General features: G+C 45.9%; 1 protein-coding gene and 1 long non-coding RNA gene across 4 annotated transcripts in view; one reads left to right on the plus strand and one right to left on the minus strand.

The window, feature by feature from the left end:
• Window positions 1–26,429, minus strand: part of LOC137146446 (uncharacterized) — a 99,065-nt gene that overhangs the window by 64,295 nt on the left and 8,341 nt on the right. For both annotated transcript variants that reach the window (XR_010917943.1, XR_010917944.1), the window contains exon 2: window positions 4,926–5,033. This is a non-coding gene — a long non-coding RNA (uncharacterized lncRNA). The remainder of the gene's footprint in view (window positions 1–4,925; window positions 5,034–26,429) is intronic.
• Window positions 3,212–10,424, plus strand: LYRM9 (LYR motif containing 9). Of its 2 annotated transcripts, none has more exons than XM_067537704.1 (4): window positions 3,212–3,684; window positions 6,356–6,500; window positions 7,652–7,744; window positions 9,256–10,424. In XM_067537704.1, the coding sequence occupies exons 2-4, from the start codon at window positions 6,369–6,371 to the stop codon at window positions 9,271–9,273; spliced, it is 243 nt and encodes an 80-aa protein (XP_067393805.1). In that variant the 5' UTR covers window positions 3,212–3,684; window positions 6,356–6,368; the 3' UTR covers window positions 9,274–10,424. The 2 variants fall into 2 exon arrangements, with proteins under 2 accessions (XP_067393805.1, XP_067393804.1); XM_067537703.1 differs by having other exon boundaries at window positions 3,283–3,684; window positions 6,353–6,500.

Consider the following 26,429-nt stretch of genomic DNA (forward strand, 5'->3'; position numbering starts at 1 on the left):
CTAATCTAATCCTCCTAATTCCGAGGCACTCATTCTGTGCTTGCGGGTTTTGTATCTACACCAAACCCAGTATTTTAACTTTGGTGACAAAGCCTTTGACTCCACCGGCCTGTTTTCCATACATATGCTTGAGAAACATTTCAGCACTTTCTAAAGCGTCTGACCCAAAGCCCACTAAAATCAGTTGGAGTCTTCGCATTCATCTGTAGCCCACTAACGCTGAGTCCAGAGTTCCTGCCATGCACTCGCTGCCCCTGACCCTATAGTCTCCCTTTGATTTCCATTGCAAATCAGTGCAGCTTTGGAGAACCTGCCTCATAATCATAAATAGCCTCAGTAAAATAAGAAGTTGAAGGACTGTCTAAGGAGACAATGTGGTTCAATGGATAGAGAACAGGCCTGAGACTGAGGAAAGCTGGGTTCTACTCCAAGAACTAGCTCACTGGTTGACATTAGGAGAGTCACTTCATGGCCTTGTGCCTCAGTTTCCACAACTATAAAATGGGGATGATATTTTACAAAGAAGGTGTAGCCCATAGGACTAGACTGCTTGCTTGCATATATAGATCTTTTCTAATGAATTTATTGTTTCTTATTAATGTAATTGCTTGTTTTGTTATAATAGATTTATATTAGAAGTATTTTGGCTGTGACGCAAGATACATACAAGCCATATCCTGTATGATGAGCTAAGGCAAGTTAGCATACATAGGTTCAGGACTTTTAGCCTGGGTAAGTGATGATAAGCTAGAGGATACAGTATATATATATATATATATATTATATGTGGTTATAACCTTTACCCTAGATAAGTCAGGAGACAAGAAGATTGAGGGGTACCTCGGTTCATGCCTTCACGAGACTTAACAGGTACACCACAAGAACATGGTTAGGCCAGAAATAACCGAGGTGAGAATGAGTGAACTGTCTGGAAAGGATATGGTCATGTCGTTAATACACATGAACATGCCAGCCGATAGACTATGGAGTAACCTTAATATTTTGTGGGTGAGGAAGCCAAGTTTGGACATGGAAGGACGGCACATAGTGCTCAGTTATAAAAGTGGCAACCACCGTGTTCAGAGGGTTCTGCTGTTGCTTCCTAGTCTTGTAGCATCTTCTATTTAGTATTATCATACTCCTAGAGAGTTAGTCTTTCTATAGGTCTTGAGTAGTTCCTAAAGTGCTCCACCTCCCACTAGAGAATTGAGGAACCTGGACATCAGCATACAGGGGCGAGGCTGGACCTTTGTCTCTTACCACCAGGTTATCAAGGAAGGGTGTGAGTATATTAATCCAAAAGCTTTATAGTATATCATACCACATGTCTCTCTAAAATAATAGTATTGCCTTTGTAATTCCGATTGATTATTATCCTATTTTATCTCAATAAAGTCTTTAAGGCTATATTTTGGTTCTCAGTGAGTGTCCTTGCTATAAACCCCTTGCAAAACTGGGTAGCCTGATTCTGAGACAAGAACCTTATTATCTTCTGATCTGATCAATTGGCAAGCCTATAACCCTGTTCTATCAATATCATTATGAAAATTAGTGAGAACCTAAAATCAAGCAACAGAGATCAGTGCTTTAATAACTCTAGATGAAATGTGCTACATAAGAACCTGTTGTTATTGTTAAAGAACCAGTTATTACAACTAAGCTTGAAACGTATAAAGTATTGGCAGAATCATTTGTTATGGAGTGTGTTTTATAGAAAGACGAATATTTCTTTCTGGATACAAAACTTGCATTTAATCAATTCAGAGAGACATTTTAGCTCAGCAGAGGGGGCTATTCAATAAAACCAAACCTTATTTCACTTAGCGACACTGCTAGCTGCACTAGCTCTTTTTCCAATTAAATTCACCATTCCTTTTTTTGCATTGCCAGTCTGGATTGGGCTGAAGAGAATGGTACTTACATTTCTGTCACATTTATCCTTTTTGACAGGTGTTATGGGACTGTAATTTGATGAAATGAATCAAAATGTAACTCTAGCACAAAAGCCAGCCCCTGAAGCTAATTATCCTCCTATAATTCCTGTCAATACTCGTAGCTTAAGGGAACAGGGGGAATTCTGCTCCATGCAACGTGAGACAGGTGAGGAGAGAAAATGTTAAAGGCACACATCCAAAGATCTCAAAATCCTGACAGTAGGACAAACTGCTGATCTAATCCGTCCTGAGCTCACTTACACCTGATGTCAAGCACGGCCTTCTCTCACCAGTGTGCGTCTTCCTACACTTATCCACAGCTTTGTGATAGATTGCCTCTGCGTGGGCCCGTACAGCAAAGCCCCTGAGAAACGGAACCCAATGCAGAACGCAGCTGCCCCTTGTTTAAGTGATGTTTGATGCCGAGTGTGCATGACACTGGCGTGCTGGGAGCTGCACTGGCTGGCAGCGAACTTCTAGGGGGAATTTCTGGTATTAGCCTTCACCTAAAGACCTAAATAGTTTGGGACCAGATTACTCAGAGACTGCCTCTCTCCCCGACGGCCAAGGAGATCAGCAGAGTCTCTGATGGAGATCTTGCCAGAGCCGTTTCCGTGAGCTTGGACCCCGCTCCGCACTATATCTCCGCTGCAATCAGAGATGTGACTGCAGCACATGTAGACGTCCCCACGCTAGCTTTGATCTAGCTAGTTCAAATAACAATAGCGACGAAGCTGTGGCAGCACGGGTTGTACAAGCCCACCTGGACGCTGGGTATATATTTGAGCAGCTGGCCTGTGGTTCCATCGCTAGTGTTATTAGAGCTATCTAGGAGAGAAAATGTGCTGCAGTCACGTCTCTGATTGCAGTGTAGACAGAGCGTCAATCCACCAAAGCCCAGCTCTGTTGGCCTTTTGGGCACACTGCAAAGCTTTCCCCAGGCTTCTGGAGATGGCTAAGGGATGGAGGCATTTTCTACGGGCCAGGTTCCAATAGCCTTGCAAGGAGCAGTCCCTAGGTGCCAGGTGCTATTTAGTGTATTGCAAGAGATGACCATTTAGTCCTGTGTGTGCAGACGGTTTATTTCATTGCTCCCATTATGTCAGTGGATGGGTATTTAGTTCACTCTGCCGGCTCCTTTGTGCTGTGTGATTTGTGCTGTGCATTTTTACACTTACTCCAGGGGTGTCCAGAGCACAGAACGGGGGGGCGGCCTGTTTGGTTTGATTCGTATGTGTGTAGGAGAAATACCTGGTGGGCCGCTCTCTTTGCTGTGGGTGCCTGGGCCAGGGGGACTTTCAGGGGTGCCGATCTCAGGGGCCGGCCTACGTTGCAAAGGGACACTGTGTGCTCTGCCAGAGACACAGCCCGAAGCTCATTTGGGGGCCGGTCCCCACCAAGGTCACTCCAAGGTGAGCCCAGACTCCTGCGAGCCCAGACGATGCCACCGGGCCTTGGCAGGGGACAGGAGGCAGCAAAGCACAGGGCGGCTCTCAACACAAATATCGCCCTCCCACACCCCCCGATGACCCCGGATTTGTCCGGACAAGGGCAAGGCGCTGCATTTCCTGCGATCTGCAACTCGCCCGGCGGAGGGAGCGCGGCTCGCCCGTCCTCCTGGCTGGGCCCGGCAGGCGGCGCGTAGCTGGCAACCCGGCTGCAGCCTTTGCCCGCCCCCCGGCAGGCAGGGACGGGTGCACCGCCGCGGAGCAGACAGGCTGGGCTCCGGTGCAAGCCAGCGGCCGGAGAGGTACCTGCCGCGCGCCGGGGAGAAGCGGGGGCCTGGAGAGCCGGGCGCAGGGCGGGGATAGGAGGGTGCCTCGGCCCCGGGGCAGGCAGCGGAGCGGAGCCGCGCGCCGCTGGAGCAGGCGCGGGCCGGGCAGAGCCGGCTACCACCCGCGCGCCGGGGCGGTCCCGGGCTGGACTGGGCAGCGGCCCCGCGCGGGGCTGGGTTACCGTCACCCGATAGGCTGCGTGCCCCGAGGGGGCGGGGCCGGCGGGCGCTTCTCCGGGGCACGTGCGTGGCGCCCCTTCCACCCTGCAGCACCGCAGCCCGCCTCTGCTCTGCACGGCCGGATTCACGCTGGGGCCTCAGGCGAAGGAGGCCCTCCCCCCGCACTGCAGATAGGAGTTGGCCCCCTTTGGACATGGGGTGCCAAGTCTGCCCCTTCCCCTTCTCCCGCGTGCTATGGGCCCAGTGCCCTGGCCAGGGGGTACCAGCCCCACGCAGTGCAGCGTGGGGGCTCTTCCCCCTCCCCACGACAGGGGCCCAGCCTGAGTGAGAGTGCTGCTCAAAATCAGCTGGCGTGGCCCAGGTTGCCCACCCCTCACATGTCTTAAGACTGAAATGTAACCACAGACTGCCTTTTTAATCAACATAAAGCCAAGTTGAGTATTGCATTAATAGCCTCCATGCCATAGTTGTGATCATTTTGTTTTAAATTAGGGGGAAAAAAGACAAAAATCTAATAGCACTGGGCCCACAGGAGAGTTAATCCGGCCCTGTCTGCCTCCTGCCTGAACCAGCAGCTGCTGGGAATCCCTGGCTGGTCCTACAGAAGAGGAAGGGAAGACTACTGCAATGCCTGTGGAAGGGGGTGGGGTGGGGGGGGGGGTTGGAGTAGCAGAAGGGAATTAACTCCCAAATGGGATGTCCCCACTTCATCAGGGCTAATGCCTCTAATGGTGGGGAATATGCCCTAGGTAGTGGCTACACATAAGCATCCCAGCTTGTAGGGAGTTTAACAGGTGCAGACCCCTGGAGTGTAGGGTTTTCCCCAAGATAGTAGCTGCACCAGTGGTAAGAAGGAAGAGAATTTGAGGGGCCATCTATGGGGGTACACTAGACACAGCCATAAGCCCCTCCATGACCTGTTTGAATACTTCAGCCAGGAGATTGCAAGATTATATGGCTGTGTGTTTGCTGAGAGGCACTTTCTCTGTTCGGTGACTTGTTTTGTTTGAGGACTTTGAAACTGAAAATAAGCATACCTGCATCCACCGGTCTCACATCCCCACACCAGAAGTCACTGAACTGTTGTCAGGCTATTTTGGTACTGTTGGCATCAGAGCACGATTTTCCCTGCTGCTGAAGTAGAGCTGTGAAATGCAAGAGCGGCTATGACTGGAGCTGTCATTACATCACTCAATAGCCAGCACAATCTGAACATTAATGATTATAAATAGTGTTACACTCACATATGAATTTGGGCCAAGGACTTCAAGGGTTTAAAAACCCCCAAAGAGATATGAGGGCTAAATACCTTAATTGATGCTAAAATTATATTATACACCTACTTGATTATTTAGTTACTTATGTATTTCTTGACTCTAATGAGTAATGTACAACTGTAGCTTCTCCAAAATGTTAATTTAGGTTTCCACAGATGGCAACCATCTGGTAAATGACTAGTAATTTAAAATATCTGATTAGCACTTTATATAGCTTGGATGGAATTTGTTACAATATACAAGTGTACATGTGGGGGTGGGAGGGCATTTGGTAGATTTTGTTCTTTTTCTGTTAGTGCTATGTTCATGGTGAGTCTCAAAGCTATTAATATTTTTGCACAAGTCCTACTCCGTTTATGCATCTGGTTTAAAAAGGTGGAACTTGAAGCATTTTCACCTAGTGCTCTTGAAACTGTTCGAGCCCCAGGCAATCTAGTTGAACTCCTATAACATTAGTAGCAATCACTTAAGCCTCTGATCCTGCAGTATCAGGCATGTGGGTAGATCCCTGTGCTCATGTGAAGTCTCGCTCAAGGCATGGGGCTGTATTGACACAGAAGTCAGCCCATGTGGACCAGAGTGCAGATGCAAGGGCTATGACCTGCTCTTCCTGACTGCCTGGCTTACCCCAAGAGGATCCTGTTGCTATTTTTTATTTACAGTAACACTCAGATGCTGGCCCCGTTCTGCTAAATACTGTATAAACATCTCAGCTCTTTGGGAAAAGGGCACTGGCTTTGTATGTTTGAAGGGCCCGTTCTTGCAAAGACAAACATGAGTGGTTTCACTGAAATCAAGATCAGTCCCTAAAACAAGTGATTTATAAAGGGATTATATAGTATGTGGACTATGTACATACACCCACCCATTCACCACGACCACACCTTTATATTTCTACATTTGATTAATGACACCTAATTCCATCTGCCATCAAAAACAATTTCTCAATAGCCAGCTTGAACAAGTTCCTTGATGAGATTTACAGAAAGCATTTGAAGATTCAGGGAAGGAAGTTCAAATGAAATTAAATCATGACACTAAGCCTGCATCTAGTTTCTGCAAACTAATCAGGTTTCTTCTTGTTTTAAGTTTACCAAGCCTGATGCTATCCTTATAAAATTAGCCTTGAGTTTTACTTCTGCAGTGTGCATTGCTCAGTTTTGTGAAAGACACATTCTTTGTTTTAGCAGCTGAAAACGTAGCATGACAATGACTCCATTACCAGGGGCTGAATTAGTCCAGAAGCCTTTGCAGTTATACCGCTACCTACTTCGATGCTGTAAACAGCTTCCTACAGAAAATATCCAACAGCATTACAGACATGCAATCAGACAGGTAGGGAGAAGCTTTCTACTGTGATGGGGGGAAAAAAAAAACTTGAAGGCCTTTGTTTCCCTGGTTATTTGGATTATTGAAGTTTGACGCTATTTGTAAGGGATTAGTGATGAGCATTGGAAAAATTGGGTCTTTGCAAACCAGTGGGGGAAAAAAAATTTAAAAAGAGCATACAATTAAATACCAAGTTTCTTTAACACCCTGTTAGTAAAAGCAATAAAGATTTAAAATCTCTTTTCCGTCACCAATGTCCTGTTTACTCTCTGCCGTTCACTCAGGCCTTGTTTATGCTAGCCAAATGTACTATTCCTCCTAATGTGATGAATGCAAGGTGTGCGACAAACACAAAATGTTCCAGATGATTTACCTGTTCACTTTTTGCAGGGCTATATACGCTATCAATCTGAACTGCTTTAGTGGACAGAAAACTAGGTGAAGTGGTTCAGTTAGTCCTCCTATTGCTGTCCCACAATGCATAGGGATATAGCACTGGTTTATTGAGTCCAGTCCCCTGTTATTGCAGTCAACTTCATCAGATCATCCTGTTCATGAATGTGCTGGATGGCCTCTCAAAGTCTCCCAGAATGCACCATTTCTGGGCTGTATGCTGGAAAGTATGGGTTCTTAACATAAATCAGCACGGCTAGGGTAGGCATATGGAACCATTTGTGCTCCAGCTGGTATAACACAACCAGCTAAATTACAAATGGTTCACTCTCTAGCAAAGGGGAGGGCTCATTTTGAACATAGAAGCCAGACTGGTAACCTTTTAAAATGGTCTGAACTCAAGCCTCATTTAAAGAAAGCATCTCTATCCAGGATATTACTTGAGCACAAGTCTAATTTTGATCTGGTACAATGTAGGCATGTGCTTAAATGCTGTCCTGAATCTGGGCCCCCAACCCCTGGTACTTGTTAGCACAAACTTCTGCAACACCCCCTGCTGCTGATGGGTTAGAGCAGTTAATGTGAAAGCATGTTCACTGGAGCCCCTTCTGAACATAACTGACTATTTGCTAGAATCGGCATTTCTACCTCTTCAGATGATACCCATTTTTGATCAAGTGTTTATTTCAGGATTTTAAACTGGATCTGAACAGCTGTTACGTTAAGTGGGTTACTCATTTTAACATTCTGGTCAAACCCTGTAGAGTTTCAGAGTTCATGCGGATGAAGACAGTCCTGAGAGAATCCAGCAGATTATTAAGAGAGCCATTGAAGACGCCAATTGGGTGATGAATAAAGTAAGAGCCACTGCCTTCCTCCCCCATCAGGTTGTCTGAGGCTATGTTTACACTAGATCGATCTTTCATGATCGATTGAGCAGTCAGTGAGACCCGCTCAATCGATGAGGGAGTCGCCTGAATAAGACCACCCCCTCAACTAGCATAGCATAGCATGTGAACAGCGCGCAGAAGCAGTCGACGGGAGTTACGCAAACTACTCTTTGTGGTTTGCGTAACTCCCGTCGACTGCCGCCGAATTTCCGGGTAAGTGTGAACAAGCCCTGAGTCCTGTTCTTAGCTAATTCAGTTCAAGAGCTAGCATGCTGGAAAACAAAACGAGACTAGTCTTCCTCTGCAGTGGGCTTTGAGATCTATGATTAAGAGGGTTTATGTAATAACTAGACATGGTTTCAGGGATTCTTTCTAAAAAGAGCTCTGTTGATAGCAAGAACCCCAAAATTATAAACCAATAATGAATCGCTGGGGTCTTGCAAAGGCTCTCACTCAGGAGAGGAAACTTATTGCTTACATTGGGGATTAGTTCAGATTTCAGCAACTAGCGTAGCTGCACCTATGTAAATCTCTAATATAGACAAGGGAGCTGTAATTTATCCCACAGCTCAACATTAAGACCAAATCAACTCCCTCCCTGCCAACAGTCCATCCGCTTGTAGCCAGACTCACCTAGCCTCCCAGACAGTTCATCTGGAAAAGTCTGGTCTGTGCTGCTAAGATCATGGTTAGAAAACATGGTGGTAAGAACCTTAGCGTTCTTACCAGAGTTAAATCAGGATGCAGTGCAGCAATGGGAGATTTTCCTACAGTTGTCAGTGCAGGCAAGCCTGTGGACGTGACATATCTCCATGCAGCAAGCACAAGAAACTTGGCTTGAAAGATAGATACCCAAGCGAGGGAATGCAGTCAGTTCCCTCATGATCTGTTGAGTCACAAGTCCCACTTCTGTTTAAGTTTGACTAGTAAGCATTATATAAACAGCAAACAAACGTGTTAGAAATTCAGTTGCCTTTAAAAAAAAAATCTGTTATTAAAAAAGTCATTGAAATCCAGAAGAGGGCTAAGACCAGGAGGAGTCACGGATTGATCACAGATATTATAAAATTTCAGTAGCATACAGATCTCTGGCAGTTTTAGCCCAGTTTTCAACCACTATTCCTATTCTGAGTGCCTGGTGAAGGCCCCGATTCTGATATCACCCCAGAGACTGATCTAACTCCAGTGGCTTCAGTTGAGTTATTCCACATTTACACCAGCATGAGCAAGAGGAGACTCAGCCACTGTGGCCATCCAGAAACAAATTCATGCCCAGTGTTCTACATATCACAGAGGGGAAGCCATGGCGTTTCACTCAGTGAAGGTTAAAGGACATTCAAACCATGGTATGTGGCTCAGAAGCCAGGTCCTCAGTATTAGTGCTTGGTACGGTTTTACAGAAAAGAATCATTCCTTGTGTGAATTGTTACTTTTAATATGTCCCTGGTATCACATGTGGTTTGTTTGTTTTTTTGCAGTATAAAAAACAAAAGTAGAAGGAGATGAAGAGAAGATGATCAATACAGATCCTCAGAGTACAAATAAACCCAGTTGTTTGGAACAGTGCCATGTTGTAAACAATGCCTGTAGTTTCTCCTTGTGTAAAATGAGGTGTCAATCTCTCTCTCACTGGGGTGTCTTGAGGCTTAATTCATCTTTCTGAAGCTCTTTGAGATTGTTTGATAAAGAGTGCTAGGCCAGGACAAGGTTTTGTAGTCGCAAACCTTGAGCTAAACTCTCCTACTTTTTTGGGCCATGTGTGCGCGCACACACACGAGAAGCAGAGAGAGATTTCAAATGCAACATTTTGCGTTGGTTCATCCAAGGATAGCAGCCAGGTCCCATCTCTGAGGCCCTTATCCTGCTAGTGGATATTATTGTAGGATCAGAGCTGAAGATTAGATCAGGATCTAAAATGCATCAAAGTTTTGGGGTGTTATAGCTTGACCTAAACAAACTTATTAATAAACACCAGATAAAAACTTAATGTATATTATTGTTAATAGAAAGCAATGCCACGCCTGCACTACTATTATAAATCAAGGGCCTGTGAGAGGTGAATACATTGGATACCGGCATTTACTCTAAACTAAAAAAATAGGGCAATCTACCGACTACATCAAGGAAATTCAAAGTCTAGTCCTTTATTAGTTCTAATATACTTAGTCTTGGCAGCATGTATTGAGCTGAGTTTGTGCCCTCAGTTACACCCAGGGATGAGAGAGGGTTACATGCCGTGTAACAGAGGGCAAAATAATTGGCCCATTGGATTTAAGAGATTCTTTTCACCCACCCACCTCAATAAAAAGAGACAGAAGATGCCTGTGCTAGGTAGACACAGCAAAACAAAAAAAGATGGAACTTCTCTGCCTTGTAGGTCTGCCCTGCCCCGCTAGATTATGTGAATGTAAATTTTGTTATTGTTGCTTAAACCTTTTAGTTATAACTCATTGTTTCTACAAATTGCCTTTAAGTGTGGCCATGATCAGGAACCTGAGTTTGTATGTTCAGAACTGTTAGACAAGCAATGTCAGTGTAACTAGGACCTGGAAGTTGGGAGAGTGATTTAAAGTTTTATTTAATGGCTAAGGGGGAAAAAACCAAAACACTAAGAACGAGATGATTTGTATAAGCCTTGCCTTTCTATATTTGCAATATAACATCTGAAAGTATAGTGTTTTGTAGTCTGTGATCATGCCTGGACATGTGATACAGATAAAGTAAGTGCACCATATGGCATTCAAAGTCATTGGCATACATGCTGATTTATGGACAAATAAGAGGCCCTTGCCTCAGAGAGCTTAACCCATGATTTAAGGTAGAACTGACTGAGGTAGAAATGACTGAGAAACACTCACTGAAAGCTATAGCAAACTCTTGTTAAACCCTGATTCAGTCTAAGTGTCCAATCCAACCCCCCACTGAAATCAAAGTGTGTAAGTATTTGATTACCTTTAAGATTAAAATGATCCCTGTTCAGCAGTGCACTTACACTTAAATCCACTAGAATCCAGGCATGTGCACATGTTGGGTGCAGTTCAGCATAGCATTTATGGGACTGTGCACATGCCTCAATTTAAATACATGTTCAATTGCCTTGCTGGATCAAGAGAGAGTGCCAGTGAGTGAGTGTCGGTGTTAATCATTTAGCCTTAATACTTAGTTGTGGGAGAACACAGCCTCCATTCAGTTGGGGTGTATGTGTGTGTGTGTACTGGGGTACTGTGTGAGGCACTGGACACTTCAGTACAAACACGAGTATATTGCACAGTACAGCAATTTATAAAAGCATTTGCAAATCTTTTTCTCACATGCTGTAAGTGTTTCCTTACAAAAACCAGCCACCTAAGAGTCTTTTTAAAAGCAGGCCTCCTCCTACTGCTATAAAAGAAGCCTCCTATGGAGGAAGCACATGAGAAAAGCTAGTTGTCTTAAATAAAGTTATATTTGAAACAGGACCTGTGTTTAGGTGCATTTGCTTTCTTCTGTCCCTAGATGGCAGTGCAACATGGACATACCATTTATTGGCCCCAACACTAAAAAAAAAATCTCAAATCTTTAGAGTATTTCTTTCCTTTGTAGGGTCACTCTTGAGGGAAACATCGATCAAGCAATTAATGTCAAGTCTTGTCTACACTGGGGATGTTAGCACGGGTATAGCTGTGTTAATGTAGCTGAACCAGTTCAAACGCCAGGTGTAAGTGAGCTGCACTGGTGTTAACTGTGGCTGTGGCTTGCACTAGTGCTAAAAGCCTTACTGTACACAAGGTTCAAGCAACAAATGATGCACGGAGGAGCAAGGACGGGGCCGCTGCATACCGCAGGAAAGCGGGGCTGAGGAACAAATGGGGCATGGACCGTGCTAGTGTTTTGCGAATGTACAATGCCTAACACAGTGGGGCAGGGGTCCATGATTGGGCCACCTAGGTGCTATGATGATAATACTGGGTACTGTGGGAGGGCTGGACTGAGGAACCAGTATAAGGCTATCAGGACGTGGGATGAGGAATTTATTTTTTGTGGCTAAATAAGACAACTGGTCTCGTGATCATGACAGAGGAGCACGCAAGTAGATTTCAAGAACGGCCATTCTTTAGGTAGTGCAAGAGGCTCAGAAACAATGGTAATGAGGGCAACAGAAAAAGTGCTTCAATATGTAAGATAGCAAAGTGCAACGTAGGATGCCTTATGGAAGAGCCTTGCAAAATTCTACCAGCCCTACTCTAGAACGGTGCCCCCTTTTCTTTCAGGATAGTGACAAGACCAAGCGTATTTTATTCAGCCAAACAAATCTCCCCACTTTAGGTAAGCAAGTAGAATTTTTGTAAGGCTGCTATAAAAGGGGTCCCCAGCTAGATGAGCCGTTATAATGCATTACATCCCCAAAAAGCTTCGGCCCCTGACCTTTTCTGACCCTAGCCCCACCCCCTAGCTTCTGCCCCTGCCATCCCCCCAGGGTGGAACCTATCTGCCCAACTCCTGTGCCTGTCCCCCTGCTTCTGTCCTCTCTTCTGCTCCCACCCATGTTCCCTTCCTGCTTCCGTCTTCCCTGAGGTTCCTACCTCCCCCCATTTGCTCATATTCCTCCCATACTCCCCCCATTTTTGCCACTTGTGTCTTTATCATGCACCAACTTTGTTCCCAACCCCCCTTCCCGATTTTCACAGAAACAAGAGGCACAGCCCTGACACTAGGACCGTGCCCGTGCCAGAATGTCAAGTTCACGCTCCAAAGCGTGGATGCGCCAGAATCCTAGAACCTATAGGGTGAGAAGGGACCGCAGAGGTCATCTAGTCTAACCCCCTACCAAGATGCAGGATCTGTTGGGTCTAAACCATCCAAGACAGATGGCTACCCAGCCTCCTTTTGAAAGCCTCCAGCGAATGAGCTTCCACGCCCTCCCCTAGGCAGTCTGTTTCGTTGTCCTACTGTTCTCACAGTTAGGAAGCTTTTCTTGAGATGTTAGAGCATCTTAACCAAACAGTTAAGAGTGTTTACAATGTGGGCAAGGAAGAGAATACTCCCCATACCTCTCCTCCCAAACGTTCTTGGAAATGGCTGGACTGTTTTAGCGGAAGCTTTCCAGAGTAATTCAACCCAAGGCAGGCACCCAGCATAGGAAATTTCAGCCCCAATAATTATAGGTTGGCAAAGAGATAAACAATGGAAGACATTAGGCAACTTTAACTATCGATATCCCTATCGGCTTATGAAGAGCCCCAAACAGTTGTACCCTGCCAAGTTCCCAATGGTAATTCAGAGAAGTTTATTCTGGGAAAGGGAGGTGCCTAAAACAATTTCATAACCACAGATCCGTCACTCATTGGGTGTAACAATGGCTGAAGACGTATGTGTCTTGGGCCCTGTTTTTCCCACTCAGAAGCACACAGTCCCCTCTCATTGGCTTGGGACATCGCTGCTACATTGTGTGCAGCGAGGGGACTTTTATGCAAATTACTTGATGTGACTTGCACGTGTGTGCATGATTTGCACGGGTTCAGACACCAGTTTGTGGATAGACACCTCCAAATCCAGCCAGTGGAGCAGCAAAAGAGGGAAGGCACCTGACTGTCTGGATCGCAGGTGCCATAGTGGCTTCGAGTGGCCAAAAGATGCAACTGCAGCCTGTCAGCAACTCAGCTGTGCAAAGGTTGTGCCAGATGTATGCTCGGGGTGGCCCTAAGCCGGGGGTTTGCCTGTGCAGATCAGATTGCAGGATACGAAACAATGCGGATTTCAGCCTTTGGATGCAAACACCCGGCATACATTTCTGAGCGATGCAGGGACTGGGATCATTGAGACAGATTAGAGGTACCATGTGCACCGGTGCCAGAAACAGGGGGGGAGGAACCAGGGGATCATGGCCCCCGCTCCTCCCCTTTAAACCAAAAAAAACATATGTGCTCTCTGTGGCATATTTTAATTCCTCCGCCACTTTGACCTTGGCATCCTTCCCCCCACCCCTTTCTACAAAGGTTCCCGCACCCTTGGCTGTGTGCATCTCTCCCACCTCACCCCAAATATTTCCTCTGTAATTGGGTTTTGCCAATTTTGATTTAGTGGGGGGTTTAAGTAGGGGGATTGCTCCATTCTCTCTCATCAACATTACGACTTGAGTTTCAGTGCTTGAAGTCTATTAATAGCTCACACAAGAACGATACTTGTTCCCTTTCCATTATGACTAAAGCCCTTTTCTTGGCTATGGGCCAGCATCATCCCAATGCTATGTACTTCCTTGCAACAGTGAACGTAAACCCGGTTTCTAAAAGAAAGAGCCGTGATCCCGTAAAGGCGGGGTGGAAGAGTCATACGATCTGCAGAGCCTGGGCTCTTCCACTTTAGGGAACTGTGCCGCTTTAAGTCACAAACTCTGTGTACTGAGGCAATAATAATTTGTGACCACAGATATTGCAACAGTCTGTGGTGTAAGTCTTCCTATCTTAATATTTATAGCTGGGGGTCTTGGTGGAATACAGTGCATAAGGGAAATATTTCTTAAAGGGCCCCAGCTAGCCTGTTTAGTCTTCAAAATATACCTTTCCTTAAAGGGAGCAAATTCTTATGCATTAATCACTGAAAAAAAGACCTTGGTTAATGCAGTTAAGGTTGCCCAAGGGCATATCATGCCTTCCAGAGCAACCGGTTTTCAGATGCTTGAGTTTTGCTGAATATCAGCAACTTCAGTGTTAAGGTGGGAGGTGGGCCAGATTCAGTGGCTCTTGGGATGCCATGCATCACCGGGGATATATGTCCAGCAATAGAAACCCCTTTGCCAGGATTAGAGCAATAGTTTGACCCCAGCTCTGGACAAAGACAAAAAAAACTCAAACCAATCCACCCACCTACACACCCATTGCTAGAATCTCTAATCTTTGAGGACAGCAGTTTCTTCCTCCCTCCCCCTCTCCCCCGAGCAGTAGCTGGAGAACCCCTTGGTCATATGACCCCAATTATGGATTGCTACCCCTACCCTGCATCCTCCTGGGGTGGACCAAATTTCAAGGTAATCTGAGCACATGAGCAGATTTTAGAGCATTTAGAATAGAAAGTGTTAAATAGAAAGTAGGTTTTAATCTTGACTACTAATGGGTTACCTAGGGAGGCGGTGGAATCTCCACCCTTAGGGGTTTTTAAGGTGCAGCTTGACAAAGCCCGGGCTGGGATAACTTAGTTGGGGTTGGTCCTGCTTTGGGTTGGACGAGATGATCTCTGCAGATTCCTTCCAGTCCTAATCTTCTGGTTCTATTCTCTCTGGATGTGTTTTTGGTTTTTTTTGTAATTGCTTAGGTCCCACACAACCCAAATGTATGGGCGGGCCGTGCCTATCCAGGGATTTTAATGGCGCTATACCTTGGAGCTTGCCCGACACCTAGTCTACAATGGTGATCGTCTCCGTTACAGACACTGGAGGGCACCCATGTTTGTAGCTGTACTAGTGCAAAACCCAATAGACACAGATAAAGCTGCTATTTGAACTTATGCGGCCTACATCAGTTTCAGGCAGGCAGGATCTCCACAGGCGCCAGATAGCAGTTGTATCTGCTAGGGAGCGCACTAGTGTGGCCACTGATCGCTGTAATTAGGACAAGTCTGTGTTGCAGAGACGGCCTAGCACAGTTGCACTCATGGTTTGGTCCCTGTAGTGCATAAAGGATCATGCCATAGCCTGTGCTCCCCCAGAGCCGTTTGCTTGATCTCCTGCAAACAGAACAATGCCTGGTTGATTCATCAGTCCCTCATCCAGAATCCTCATGGCTCGTGTACAAGGCGATAGAGCATGGCCAGCTAGGGGGTGAATGTGCGGAACCTGTAGTGCATGGTAGCAGGTCCCTGTGGCCACTTTGTGAGTGGCCAGCCAGGCACGTGACTATACAGTGCACTAGCCTGCTATGCAGAGAGGCACTTAGAAATGAAGAAGATGGGTCAGGTGCAGAGCAGTGGACATTACGAACAGTGCAGCCTTCTCTGGTCACTTGCTGTGCAACCGCCATTGGCAAATATAAACCCCAAAGAAGAGGCCAAGTCAAAAAGTTATCCCACAGCAGGCACAAAGTCCTTTAGATCATTTCTGTTTTACTGAGCCTGGCTGCCCACTTTTATAACTGCAGATTATGCCTGTTCTGGTAAGTAGTGTAGATAATTCTGCTATCAGTTGGCTGTAAGTGTTTGACTCTTTGCCAATCAAAGTGAATTATGGTTATTCGTATTACTACAACGCTGCCCAGAGGACCCAGCTGAGCAGAGGGCCTATTGTGCTAGACACTCTATAAACCATCTCTGCTCCAAAGACACTGCAATCTAAACCAACAGTTTTGGTACCCCCATTTTACAGAGAGGGACACAAGAATAGTCTTGTTGTTAAAGTGCTGACGTGCCAGAGTTAAGTGCCTAACTCCCATAGATTATTCAATGGGAAGTAGGCATCTAACTTGTTTTGACGTCTGTAAATCCCATTAGGTGCCTAAATACCTTTGTGAATCTGGCCTCAGTAACAGGATGGGAAATATGCGGTGGAGCCAGGGAATTGCACCTATATCTTCTGAATCTCGGTTCAGTTATTAAACCCAAGATATTCTTCCTTTCACCTGGCCACTTCATAAGCTTTATGATCATCTCGGCTGACTTCTTGCATAACACAAGCCAAAGAATCTCATCCAAGAATTTCTGCATCTGCCCATGGCTTCTGTTGACGCTACATCATGTCTTTTAGAAAGAGCGCCAGGGCAAGCCCCGGAGAATCCACCGCGTGTATACTGAAGTCTCGCCGCTCACCTAGTAGATGACGTGTGGCAACAAAGCTAGACTGGGATAGCAGCCTCTTCCATGCAGGATGTTTTACAAGGATAATGTGCGTCTTGGAGGCTGCACAACTGACTCTAGGCCAAATGCAGAGGTGATGTCTAAAGTAGCATAAATTAGATCCCCCTGCCCACCCCCCCACACACACACACGCCAACTTGCCCCATTAGCTATTTGACAGAGTTTAAATCATTCCAACACCTTAGTACCAAACTGACTCTTCATTTCTACTAAAAAGAGACAGACAAGTCTTGCTGTGTCCAATTCACAGCCTTATCTTCCCCTCATCTTATGGCATAAAGAACTTGGGTGTTTTTCTTGGTGTGTCACAGAATCCGCAGAAAAATCAGAAGGATTTAGACCTCTGAAGTAGTTGGTTATGAAGACTTTGTTCAGGATGGAAAGACTTCAGCCTCTGAGGTCAAGAGATATTTGCAAGCAAGCCCTTATTATAGACCTGAAAAATTCAGAGCCAGCCTTTAAAGAGCCCTAAGATTTGGGTGTTCAGATCTAACGTTTCAGTCATCGCTTAAAAGGGGAGGGCCAGTTTGGATTCTGAATCCCAGCTCCAAAAACAAAGTTCATGACAGTCCTGATACATTTTTAGTCCCTTTGTCCAATGAGCCTTGAAGGCCTTACCTAAAATCAATCTACTGCTGATTCGACTCCACTGGTAGCATGGACAGTTAGAAGGCTAGTGCAGATAGGAGAGAGAAAGCTCTTAGACCTGCTGAACATGGTGCTTAAGATGCTGCCAGTCACCAGTGGGCTATCTAAACTATTGCTTCCAATGTCACTTCCACCGCTGAAGCTCTGGAACTGAATGGACCAGGAATTGCAATGGTGGGAGACTGGAAAATAAAGCCACCGTAGACACCACTTTGCCCCCACAAAAAGCCCTTATACCCCTAACACTGCAATGGTCTTGTTATAACACCACTTCCAATATAGGCTATTGCCACTTAATCCTGGGGGGGGCCAATGAAAGGCGCTCTTCAATTTCATTACAATAACTACATTTCCGGAATTTTTAGTTCACAGCTGATTCTCTTAATGCTTTGGGGAACCAACTCCATCCAGATCATCTCTTAGAATTTCCCTACTACTGAATTGAATTAGCAGTTGAGATGTTCTGGTTACCTTCCCCAGACAGGAAGAAGTGTACCATGAAGCTCAAGAGCATCGTTGTTTGTAGTGTTACTGTATCTGTGTTGGTCCCAGGATATCTATCTATCTATCTATCTATATAAGACAGACAGACACAGACACAGACACACAGACCAGGAAGGTGAAAAATAATCTTTTATTGAACCAGTTCTCTCACCTTCCTGGTCTCTCTCATCTCCTGGCACCAACACAGCTAGAACCAGACTGCAAATAGGTCAAAGATGAGAGACAGATTACTTCTTGCATCTGCCTTTTAGGGTATGAGCCCAAAGTCCACTGAAGTCAATAGACGCCTTTATTTCACTGCGTTTTGGCTCATGTCCTTAATTCTCAGAGCACTTCACTATTCATTAGCTAATCTTTTATGTCACGCTTACGGAAAGTGAGGAGAGGTTCGCTATCGTTTGTCAAATACTGCAGATGAGTCAAGATTTGAATGAGGCTTCGAGTTCACGCATTCCTGGTTCCTAGCCTGATGGTTAGACCACAGCTTCCTCTTCTACATGTGGAGTGACAGTACTCCTCTAAAAGTGAAAGTGACTGGGGGGGGGGGAGGGGAGAGGGGGAAGCAAAACACAACAACTGTGTAAGAGGCGGGTGTAGAAAGCACTGGGGCAATGATTTTAGTGGTGAGCTAGGGCAGTGGTTTAGACCTTTTTTCCACTTGCAGACCCCTAAAAAATTGCAAATGAAGGTACGGACAGGGTTACTATATATCTGGGTATCCCTGGACACGACCCCCTTTTTTGGTAGTCTGTCCTCGGTCCAGCCAGATTTTTCACATAAGAGGAAATGTCTGGGATTTTTCAAGCAGCACAGATGTTGCAAATCAGAAAGAGCATTCTCTGCAGCCCAACTGGTCCCTTCCCTGCATCGCGCCTGCCCTGGCTTGGCAGGGAAGTGGAGCTGGCCTGCGTCTCTTGGCCGGGCCACCTGCTCCGCTGTGGGGCCTCAGCGCCAGGCTGAGAGGGGTAACAGAGCCAGGCCCCAGCTCCCCCCTCCCCCTGGAGGTGGGGGGAGAAGAGACCCGTAGGGAGGCACTGACTGATGGGTTGGTGCTGTGTCCCAGGCCTGTGCCAGCCACCCTGACAAGGAGCGTGACACTGCACCCTACCTTGAAATTGAGGCTGCAGATATCCTCTGCAAACCCGCCCTCACCCTAAATACCTCCTCCCAGTAAACGCACACCCCCTGTAACACTTCCTGCCCTCCCTGACAGTGACCTCTATGTGGGAATTTAAAACATGGCAACCCTACGTTTGGGACCCTTTGGAAGTTTTAGACCATCCGCAGGTTGAAGACCACGGTGCTACTGAGTTGTTCTTAGACCAGGTGACCTCCAGTTTGGAGCACAAAGATCTCAAGGGGTCGTGACCACTCCTCTGGTCTTTATGGCCAGAGGGGAGAAAGATCCTGAAGAGTACAGTGTAAAGAAAGTCCTTAATCTTTTCCGGTGTAACGTGGTTAAAAGATCTGTACCTGCTCCCTCTGAAAGCTAAGCCAAGACTCCCATGGCCTGCAGTAGGAGCAGAAGCCGACCCAAGAGCATCTGGAACAAGCCAGCATTTACCAGCATACTTAAACAATGCGCAATACCTGATTCGCTGCTCTGACTATGACCAGACGATTTGAGTGGTGGGAGCGGGGGGTTGGAGAGAATAATCTTTCTGCTTTCACATTTTGGCTGGTCACTTGGCTCATTAATCACAGTAAAACACAGACCCCAGTGTGATCATTTTACTTCTGCCAGGCCCAGTGAAAGGAATTGGCGGTAGCTGGAGACGCCCAACAGCTCCCACAGGGCACCACTTCTTATCCTCCGTTTCAGAATCGAGGAAGCTCAGTTCTGAAAGATCCTTATGATGGCATCCCACAGCCCAGGCGACCGTATTCATTCCGCAAAGCAGTAAAAACGATTCTGAAAGGATTGCTCAAGGGATCAGTTCCTGGTTTGTGAAGCGCGGTGAGCTTGGCCTTCCATTCATTAGCCAAGGGCACCTTCCTAGGCAGCGTTTGGAGAAACATGTGAATTGAACTGCCCACCTGGAGTGTTGACAGAGGTAGGATCCCAGACTTTCAGGGCCACAGGACAGGCCTCCAGCCCTTGAACTAAAAGAATGGCGATCCGAGTTTAAACCTAGGTGCCAAATTCCTTGGCCTCACCCAGCCTAGCATGTACTTGATGGAAACTTGAGTAGTCTCATTGAAATTAGATATCCTGCTCTAATGAGCTGGGCAATAAATGGGGAGTCAGGAAACCTGTGTTCTATGCCTGGTGGTGCCACTGACCTACTGTGTTACTTTGTCCCTCATGTCTAATTGGATTGTAGGGTCCTGTTTAGACAGGGAAAGAGATCACAATCATTGTTCCAGCATAGCTCTCTGTTGTGGAACAGTGGAGGTCCACGTTCGGGGGAGATGGGAAGAATTCTTAGATTATGCCAGAATAGCTACTCTGGAATAAAAACTATCCCAGAGTAAACTAGGACAGTCCATTTCTCCTGTGTAGACAAGGCTTTAGTTCTTCAGGGTAGGGATGGTCTCTGTGTTTGTAAAGTGCCTAGCCCAGCAGATCTGTGATCTCAGCTGGAGCATCTAGGGACTAATGTAGTACAAAGAATAAAAATAGAAACAAAAAAAAAAAAAAAAGTGAAATTTACTAGTTATTTTCCCCTTCCTCTGGGCTGAGGGAGATGCAACAAGTAACAAGCATCATAATGGCAGCAGGCAAATTGGACAGAGACACTCAGTTTTAATAATTTACATTGATCAAATGAAATAAGGTAAGGTTCTGAAAGCATATTATATTACAGAAATGAAACATGGATTTTTAATCTGACAGTGTCCCCTTAGAACACATTAAAATATCATTTCAGTCATCAATATATGATGTGTGTGAGAGAGACAGAGAAACCCTTATTCTTAATAATCTCTCCCACCTTGTATTTAGCTCAGGCATGCTGGTTACTTTCTCCAGACCAGAGGAAGACCTCTATGGAGCTCAAAAGCTTGTCCCTTTCACCAACAGAAGCTGGTCCAATAAACACAGGTATTACCTCACCTACCATGTCTCTAACATTAATATAAGGAAGTTGAACAAATAGTAAAAGCACAACAGCACAATTTTTTTTTTTTTTTTGCTCAGCAAATCATAGAATCATAGAAGATTAGGGTTGGAAGGGACCCCAGGAGGTCATCTAGTCCAACCCTCTGCTCAAAGCAGGACCAACCCCAACTAAATCATCCCAGCCAGGGTTTTGTCAAGCCACAGTTTAAAAACCTCAAAGGATGGAGATTCCACCACCTCCCTAGGTAACTCATTCCAGTGCTTCACCACCCTCCTGGTGAAATTTTTTCCTAATATCCAACCTAGACCTCCCTCATTGCAACTTGAGACCATTGCTCCTAGTTCTGTCATCTGCCACCACTGAGACCAGCCTAGCTTCATCCTCCCTGGATCCCCCTTTCCGGTAGTTCTTCTCTTCTGCAGACTAAACAAGCCTAGTTCCCTCAGCCTCTCCTTGTAAATCATGTGCCCCAACCCCCAATGATTTTTGTTGCCCTCTGCTGGGCTCTCCAATTTGTCTTCATCCTTCCTGTAGTGGGAGGCCAAAACTGGACACAACAACAACTCCAAATGCAGCCTCACCAGTGCCGAATAGAGGGGAATAATCACTTCCCACGATCTGTTGGCAATGCTCCTACTAATGCAGCCCAATATGTTGTTAGCCTTCTTGGCAACAAGGGGACACTTGCCTCCTATCCAGCTTTTGTCCACTGTAACCCCCAGGTCCTTTTCTGCAGAACTGCAGTCTAGCCAGTCGGTCCCCAGTCTGTAGCATGTGGTTAACAGGGGCACAGGTTTCAGTGCTTTGCTGAATAGGGATGGATTTCAGCTTAGCAGAATACATATGGACGACTGCTTTAGAATCATCATGCACAGAAATTTAAATAGCTATTCTAACAAACAAGAAAAGAAAACCCACCACCTGAGAACATTAAAATAGCCTTAAGAACCTGCTCAGTCTGCCTTTTGTTACAGTTCTTGCTCCTGTTAAGAGGCAGGACATTTCTTCCTGGTTATTAGCCAGCTGGAACCTGTTTGGACTGTCCTATTACTGGATTTAATTTATCTTCAACTTCGATCCAGCATGGTTTTATGAAATAGTGTTAACTGAAATACACACTAGTCATCAGGTGCCCCTTTCAGCTTGTATTTAATCAGCACAGACATACCAACTCTTTGTTTTACTTCTTTCCTTGGGAGTTGTTTTTGCTGCTGTTTTGAATGGCTCGGAAAGGTCATAACTAGAGTGAGGTTCTGCCGTTTTTAGCTGCATCATTGCCCACAGAGGCCCCTCCAATCTTGAGTAATTTTGCATAAATCATCCTGGAGAAAGGAGGGTCCCAGGTACAGTGATTAGGGTTGTACCCTGAGGCTTGGTAGACCCAGGGTCAATTCTCTGCTCTCCCACAGACTTCTTGTGTGACCTCGGGCAAGTTGCTTAGAGCTTATCTACACATGAACATTTTCATATTAACTTGTGTCTTTTGGATGGGAGAAACTGCCTTGGGTCCACACGCAGAAGGTGATCTCCTAGTTTGGCATCTCATTTGACGTTAATTAACCCACTTTGGGACGAGCTAACCCAGAACAAGGTCTGTGTGGATGCATACTCATGTCAAATTAATGATTCTTTCTGGCGTGCCTCCCATGCTGCATTGCTGCACATTGGAGTCAACCTGTCCGCATACCTTCTACTGCTCTCAGGTCATCGTGACTGGACGTCACCTCCCCATGCCTAGCCAGATGAGCCCCTTTGACATCCCAGCTCATGGCGAGTTCACACACCCCCATTCCCTGTGCATCCCTATGGTCCTAGGAAGAGGTACGAGACTCCCTTGGCCCTTGAGGAGAGGAACGTGTCCAGTCTCATCTTAACAGCCATCACCAGAGTATGTGAGCAGGTGTCAGACCAAACAAAAGAGAGGGGCACTCCCGGTACATGGCCCCATACTGCAAATAAAACAAAGGGGTGCCCGGAGAATTATAAAGCCATCAGGGTCAACCGCAGTCTTTCCTGGGTCTGCTATCACAAGCTGGACTGGATTTTTGCTAAGGAGGTCACCAATGAACCTGTGTCTTCTGGACAGCTCTGATGTCACCCAAGTTCCCACTAGCCCCAACTAGGAGCTAGAGGAGATAGCGCTGGACAGCCAGGAACTCTTTGGTATGCAAAACACTGAGGCAAGACAGCCCTGAAACCCAGGCATGTACATCCTGGTTCACCAAAGGAAAGCCAGTGTCACTAGTTATGGCTACTATCTAAAGAGTTTGTGTACACACACACACACACACACACACACACACACACACACACACACACACACACACACACTCTGTGTTCTTGTATCAAAGTGTTAATCCCCAGCAGAAATGAAAAACTTGTTTTCTGCCAGACCAGAGATGTTTATCCACCTGCCAGACCAGAGATGTTTATCCACCTATCTGTTGAAATGTAAATTGACTATTGTCTCATTCATAATCACTCTGAGCTGAATTGAGAGATTTAACAGGAAGAGATGAACCGGAGAAGGAAGAGAGCCTTATCTGAGGGTGCACATCAAAGATTTACTGGACTATAACTGGGGGACTAGGAAAGCACCCCGTTATCCCTGCATCCAGGAAATAAATGTGCTCTCCATTTACATTCATGAAAACAGAATCTCAGCCAGGCTTGGTGGAAAATGCCGCAGAAGACATTTGGGGTGAGAAACTTATTTAGACTGGAGGTTAGCCTGTTAAGTTTAGTCTTTAGAAAGTATTATAATTTGGTTTTATATTCAGCTCTTCTGTTTCCGTTATCCTTACTCATTTGCTCTAAAATCTTGATCTTTGCAAGTCAATTTACGATTGTTGTCACTATAAATGTCTCTCAGTGCTGTGGTATTATGCAAAGGATTGGACCATATAATCTGATGTATCTGCTGCCCTTTTGGGGAAAGCAGAACTGGTATTTCTGGGAGTAGCCAGTGATGGCGGCTGGCAATCACAGAATGATTCAGAAGGACTATTGTTAACCTGCAGGGCAAAGTGAGGGCAGGGGTAACCCAGAGAAGATTGTTTGGGTGACTGTCCCATTTCCTGATACCCAGCCTGTCAATCCAGCATTACCTGACTTTTGAGTGTTTCAATTTGCAACCTTTCCTGATGAATAAAAGAGGGTTGATTTTTTTTGCATGGACTTTTTTTTTTTTAAAGGAATAAAAATATAAAATCTGCTCCTAGATGATCAGCTGGGACAGCCCAATGATCTAGAGCAAACAGGATCAACATGAACCTTAGAATAACTCTAGGAAGTCAACAGGCCTGGAAGGAATCCACTGTCTTACAGCATAGCCGACATGGTGGTGGGTAAAGCAAAAGAAGCAGAATGCAGGCTCGAGGTGCATTATGGCTTTGATTTGACTCCATGTTCCTGATGAGTGACCTGCTAAGTCTATGGTAGTGGATTCAGGGACGTTAGACTCATGACAGTTATGCAATATATGCTACCCTTATGTTTGTCATTTCACTTTCTTTCTGTGAAACTATACTATACATCTAGCTGGTTTTCCTCATGTATCATCCTAAGAGTCCCTTGACTGGAGTCCAGGTGACCCTCCCTTCAGACATTCTGGCTTGCCCGGATGCACACTTGCCTTTCAGTTGCCTCAAGGGGTGGGGCAACTTGTTGGGGCCAGCACAAGGGGGGCCAGCCCCAGCAGTGAGGAAGGGAAACACTCACTGAGGGACACCAGGTATCTCCCCCACTCCCTTGCACCTTGGAGTCTGTCCCTCATTGGCCAGTTAGGGGATAGGGTGAGGCTCTGATTGGCCCACATCCCCCAGTTGCCAGGATATAACCTGGAGTATGGGCCATGTGAAGGCCCCTTTGGCTCCATTCCACCAGCAAATGGTGGGGAGGGGAATTGGTCAACCAAGAGGTAAAGTATGACCCAGTGTCCCTGGTGATGTATTGGTTCTAAAGCAAAAAACTCAGCGTTTTCCCCAAAGATTAGTCCTGAGAACTACTCCAGTTTAAGTTTTTACTGGGAATCTGTGGCAGTAAAACTCTCTAAATAGATGGCATGATTGTTTACTAGACAGTAACTCCAACACCTATTAGTCTTTTGCCTTTGGAAGGTGCTTGGTGAATGAAAGGTTGCGTAAGCATGGCATTCCTTACAAATAAATCAGAATATAAAACCATTTGCTTCTGGAAATGGAATGCACTGAATTTTAAAAATTAAAAGGGACAAAATACACTTATGGTTGAACTGATAACTGTAAAACTGTTCAACCCTGTGGGGTAAGGGAGATAGACCACCACCATGCTTTCTTTACACCAGATCATGCATCTGAGTCTGAAAAACTCATCTCATTAGAGCCTTCCTGCCACCCTGTGCTATTAGTACCACTAGAGTCAGGAGACTTTGCAGTAACAAAGTCTGCAATTTGCAAACAAAAGCGCTATGTTTAGGATTATCCCAAGCTTTCTCCTTTCCTGTTCATAAGTAGGAGAAAACAGAACAGATCCTGCTGCCCTCTTCTCTGCAGTTTATTAATCCCTGGTGCATGGGTTTTATCATAGTAACAAGGACAGTTTTGTGGGAACTCATTGTTACTTGCATGCTGGGCAGTGACGTGATGCCAAGCCTGTAACTGTCTGAAAGTTGAAACGAGTCTTTTCAGCACAGTGGTACACTAGAGAAAAGCCATATGTCAAATTCAATATCATACCCACCTACCCCCAGGAAAGAAGACAGACAGGGAGGAAGCACAATGGTATAGCCGAGAACATCTTGGAGCTAGCACCTTCATATTCCTGAGCAGGACGTTGGACCAACCAGTGATCCACTGTATATTTCACAGTGAGCCCAGGGCAAGTTGGGACAGGACTTGGGGCTGAGAGACTGTAAACTGCCTAAGGGATAGGGGCGTCCATATTGTTTAGGGCTGGGGGAATGCTTGAGCCTGGGCCACTGAAATCTAGGAGAGCAGGCCCAGGCCCACAGTGAATGTTTGAGGCCAGATTCTCAGTACATTGGTGCACACTGGGTGCTGAACGCTTGGGGGTGGGGGCGCAAGAAATCTGTCCAGAAAATTCGGCCCTTGTTTAGGTGCCCAAATGGAAGCGAAGCTCTTTTGAAAGCCTGGCCCACGACCAACAAAGTTTGCAGTTACGCCAGTCAATATAATCCCAGAATTTGATTGGTGGAGATACCAGTGCCACTTATGACCACTCAAAAGGTCATGACAGGAAGAGCCCACACCCCAAGGGACACGACACAAGAATGCAACTCCCAGGCAACTTCTGGCCCTATGCAACCCCACCACATAGCACCAGTTCAGCTATTGGCTTATTTTTACCATGGAAGCTGTTTCTCTGTCTGCCCTGGAAAGAGACTTTTTGGTCAGAATTCCTCATGCCCCTGTAGAGAGCAAATATTCCAAGCACTCGATGTTGATAAATGCAGGTGAAACTCACAAATGCAGTTTTGCAGATGCATACAGGTACTTTGAGATGGATGGCCAGATCCTCAGCTACTTTACACTGGTGAAGCACCAGTGAAGCTAGATCAGTTTACACCAGCAGAGGATCTGGCCCCTAAGCAGCTCTGTTTGCACACACAATTAACCGCA

This window comes from Emydura macquarii, unplaced genomic scaffold (assembly GCF_026122565.2).
Source record: "Emydura macquarii macquarii isolate MOO-44397 ecotype Brisbane River unplaced genomic scaffold, CSIRO-AGI_Emac_v2 contig_450, whole genome shotgun sequence".
In the NCBI taxonomy this organism is placed as follows: Eukaryota; Metazoa; Chordata; order Testudines; family Chelidae; genus Emydura; species Emydura macquarii.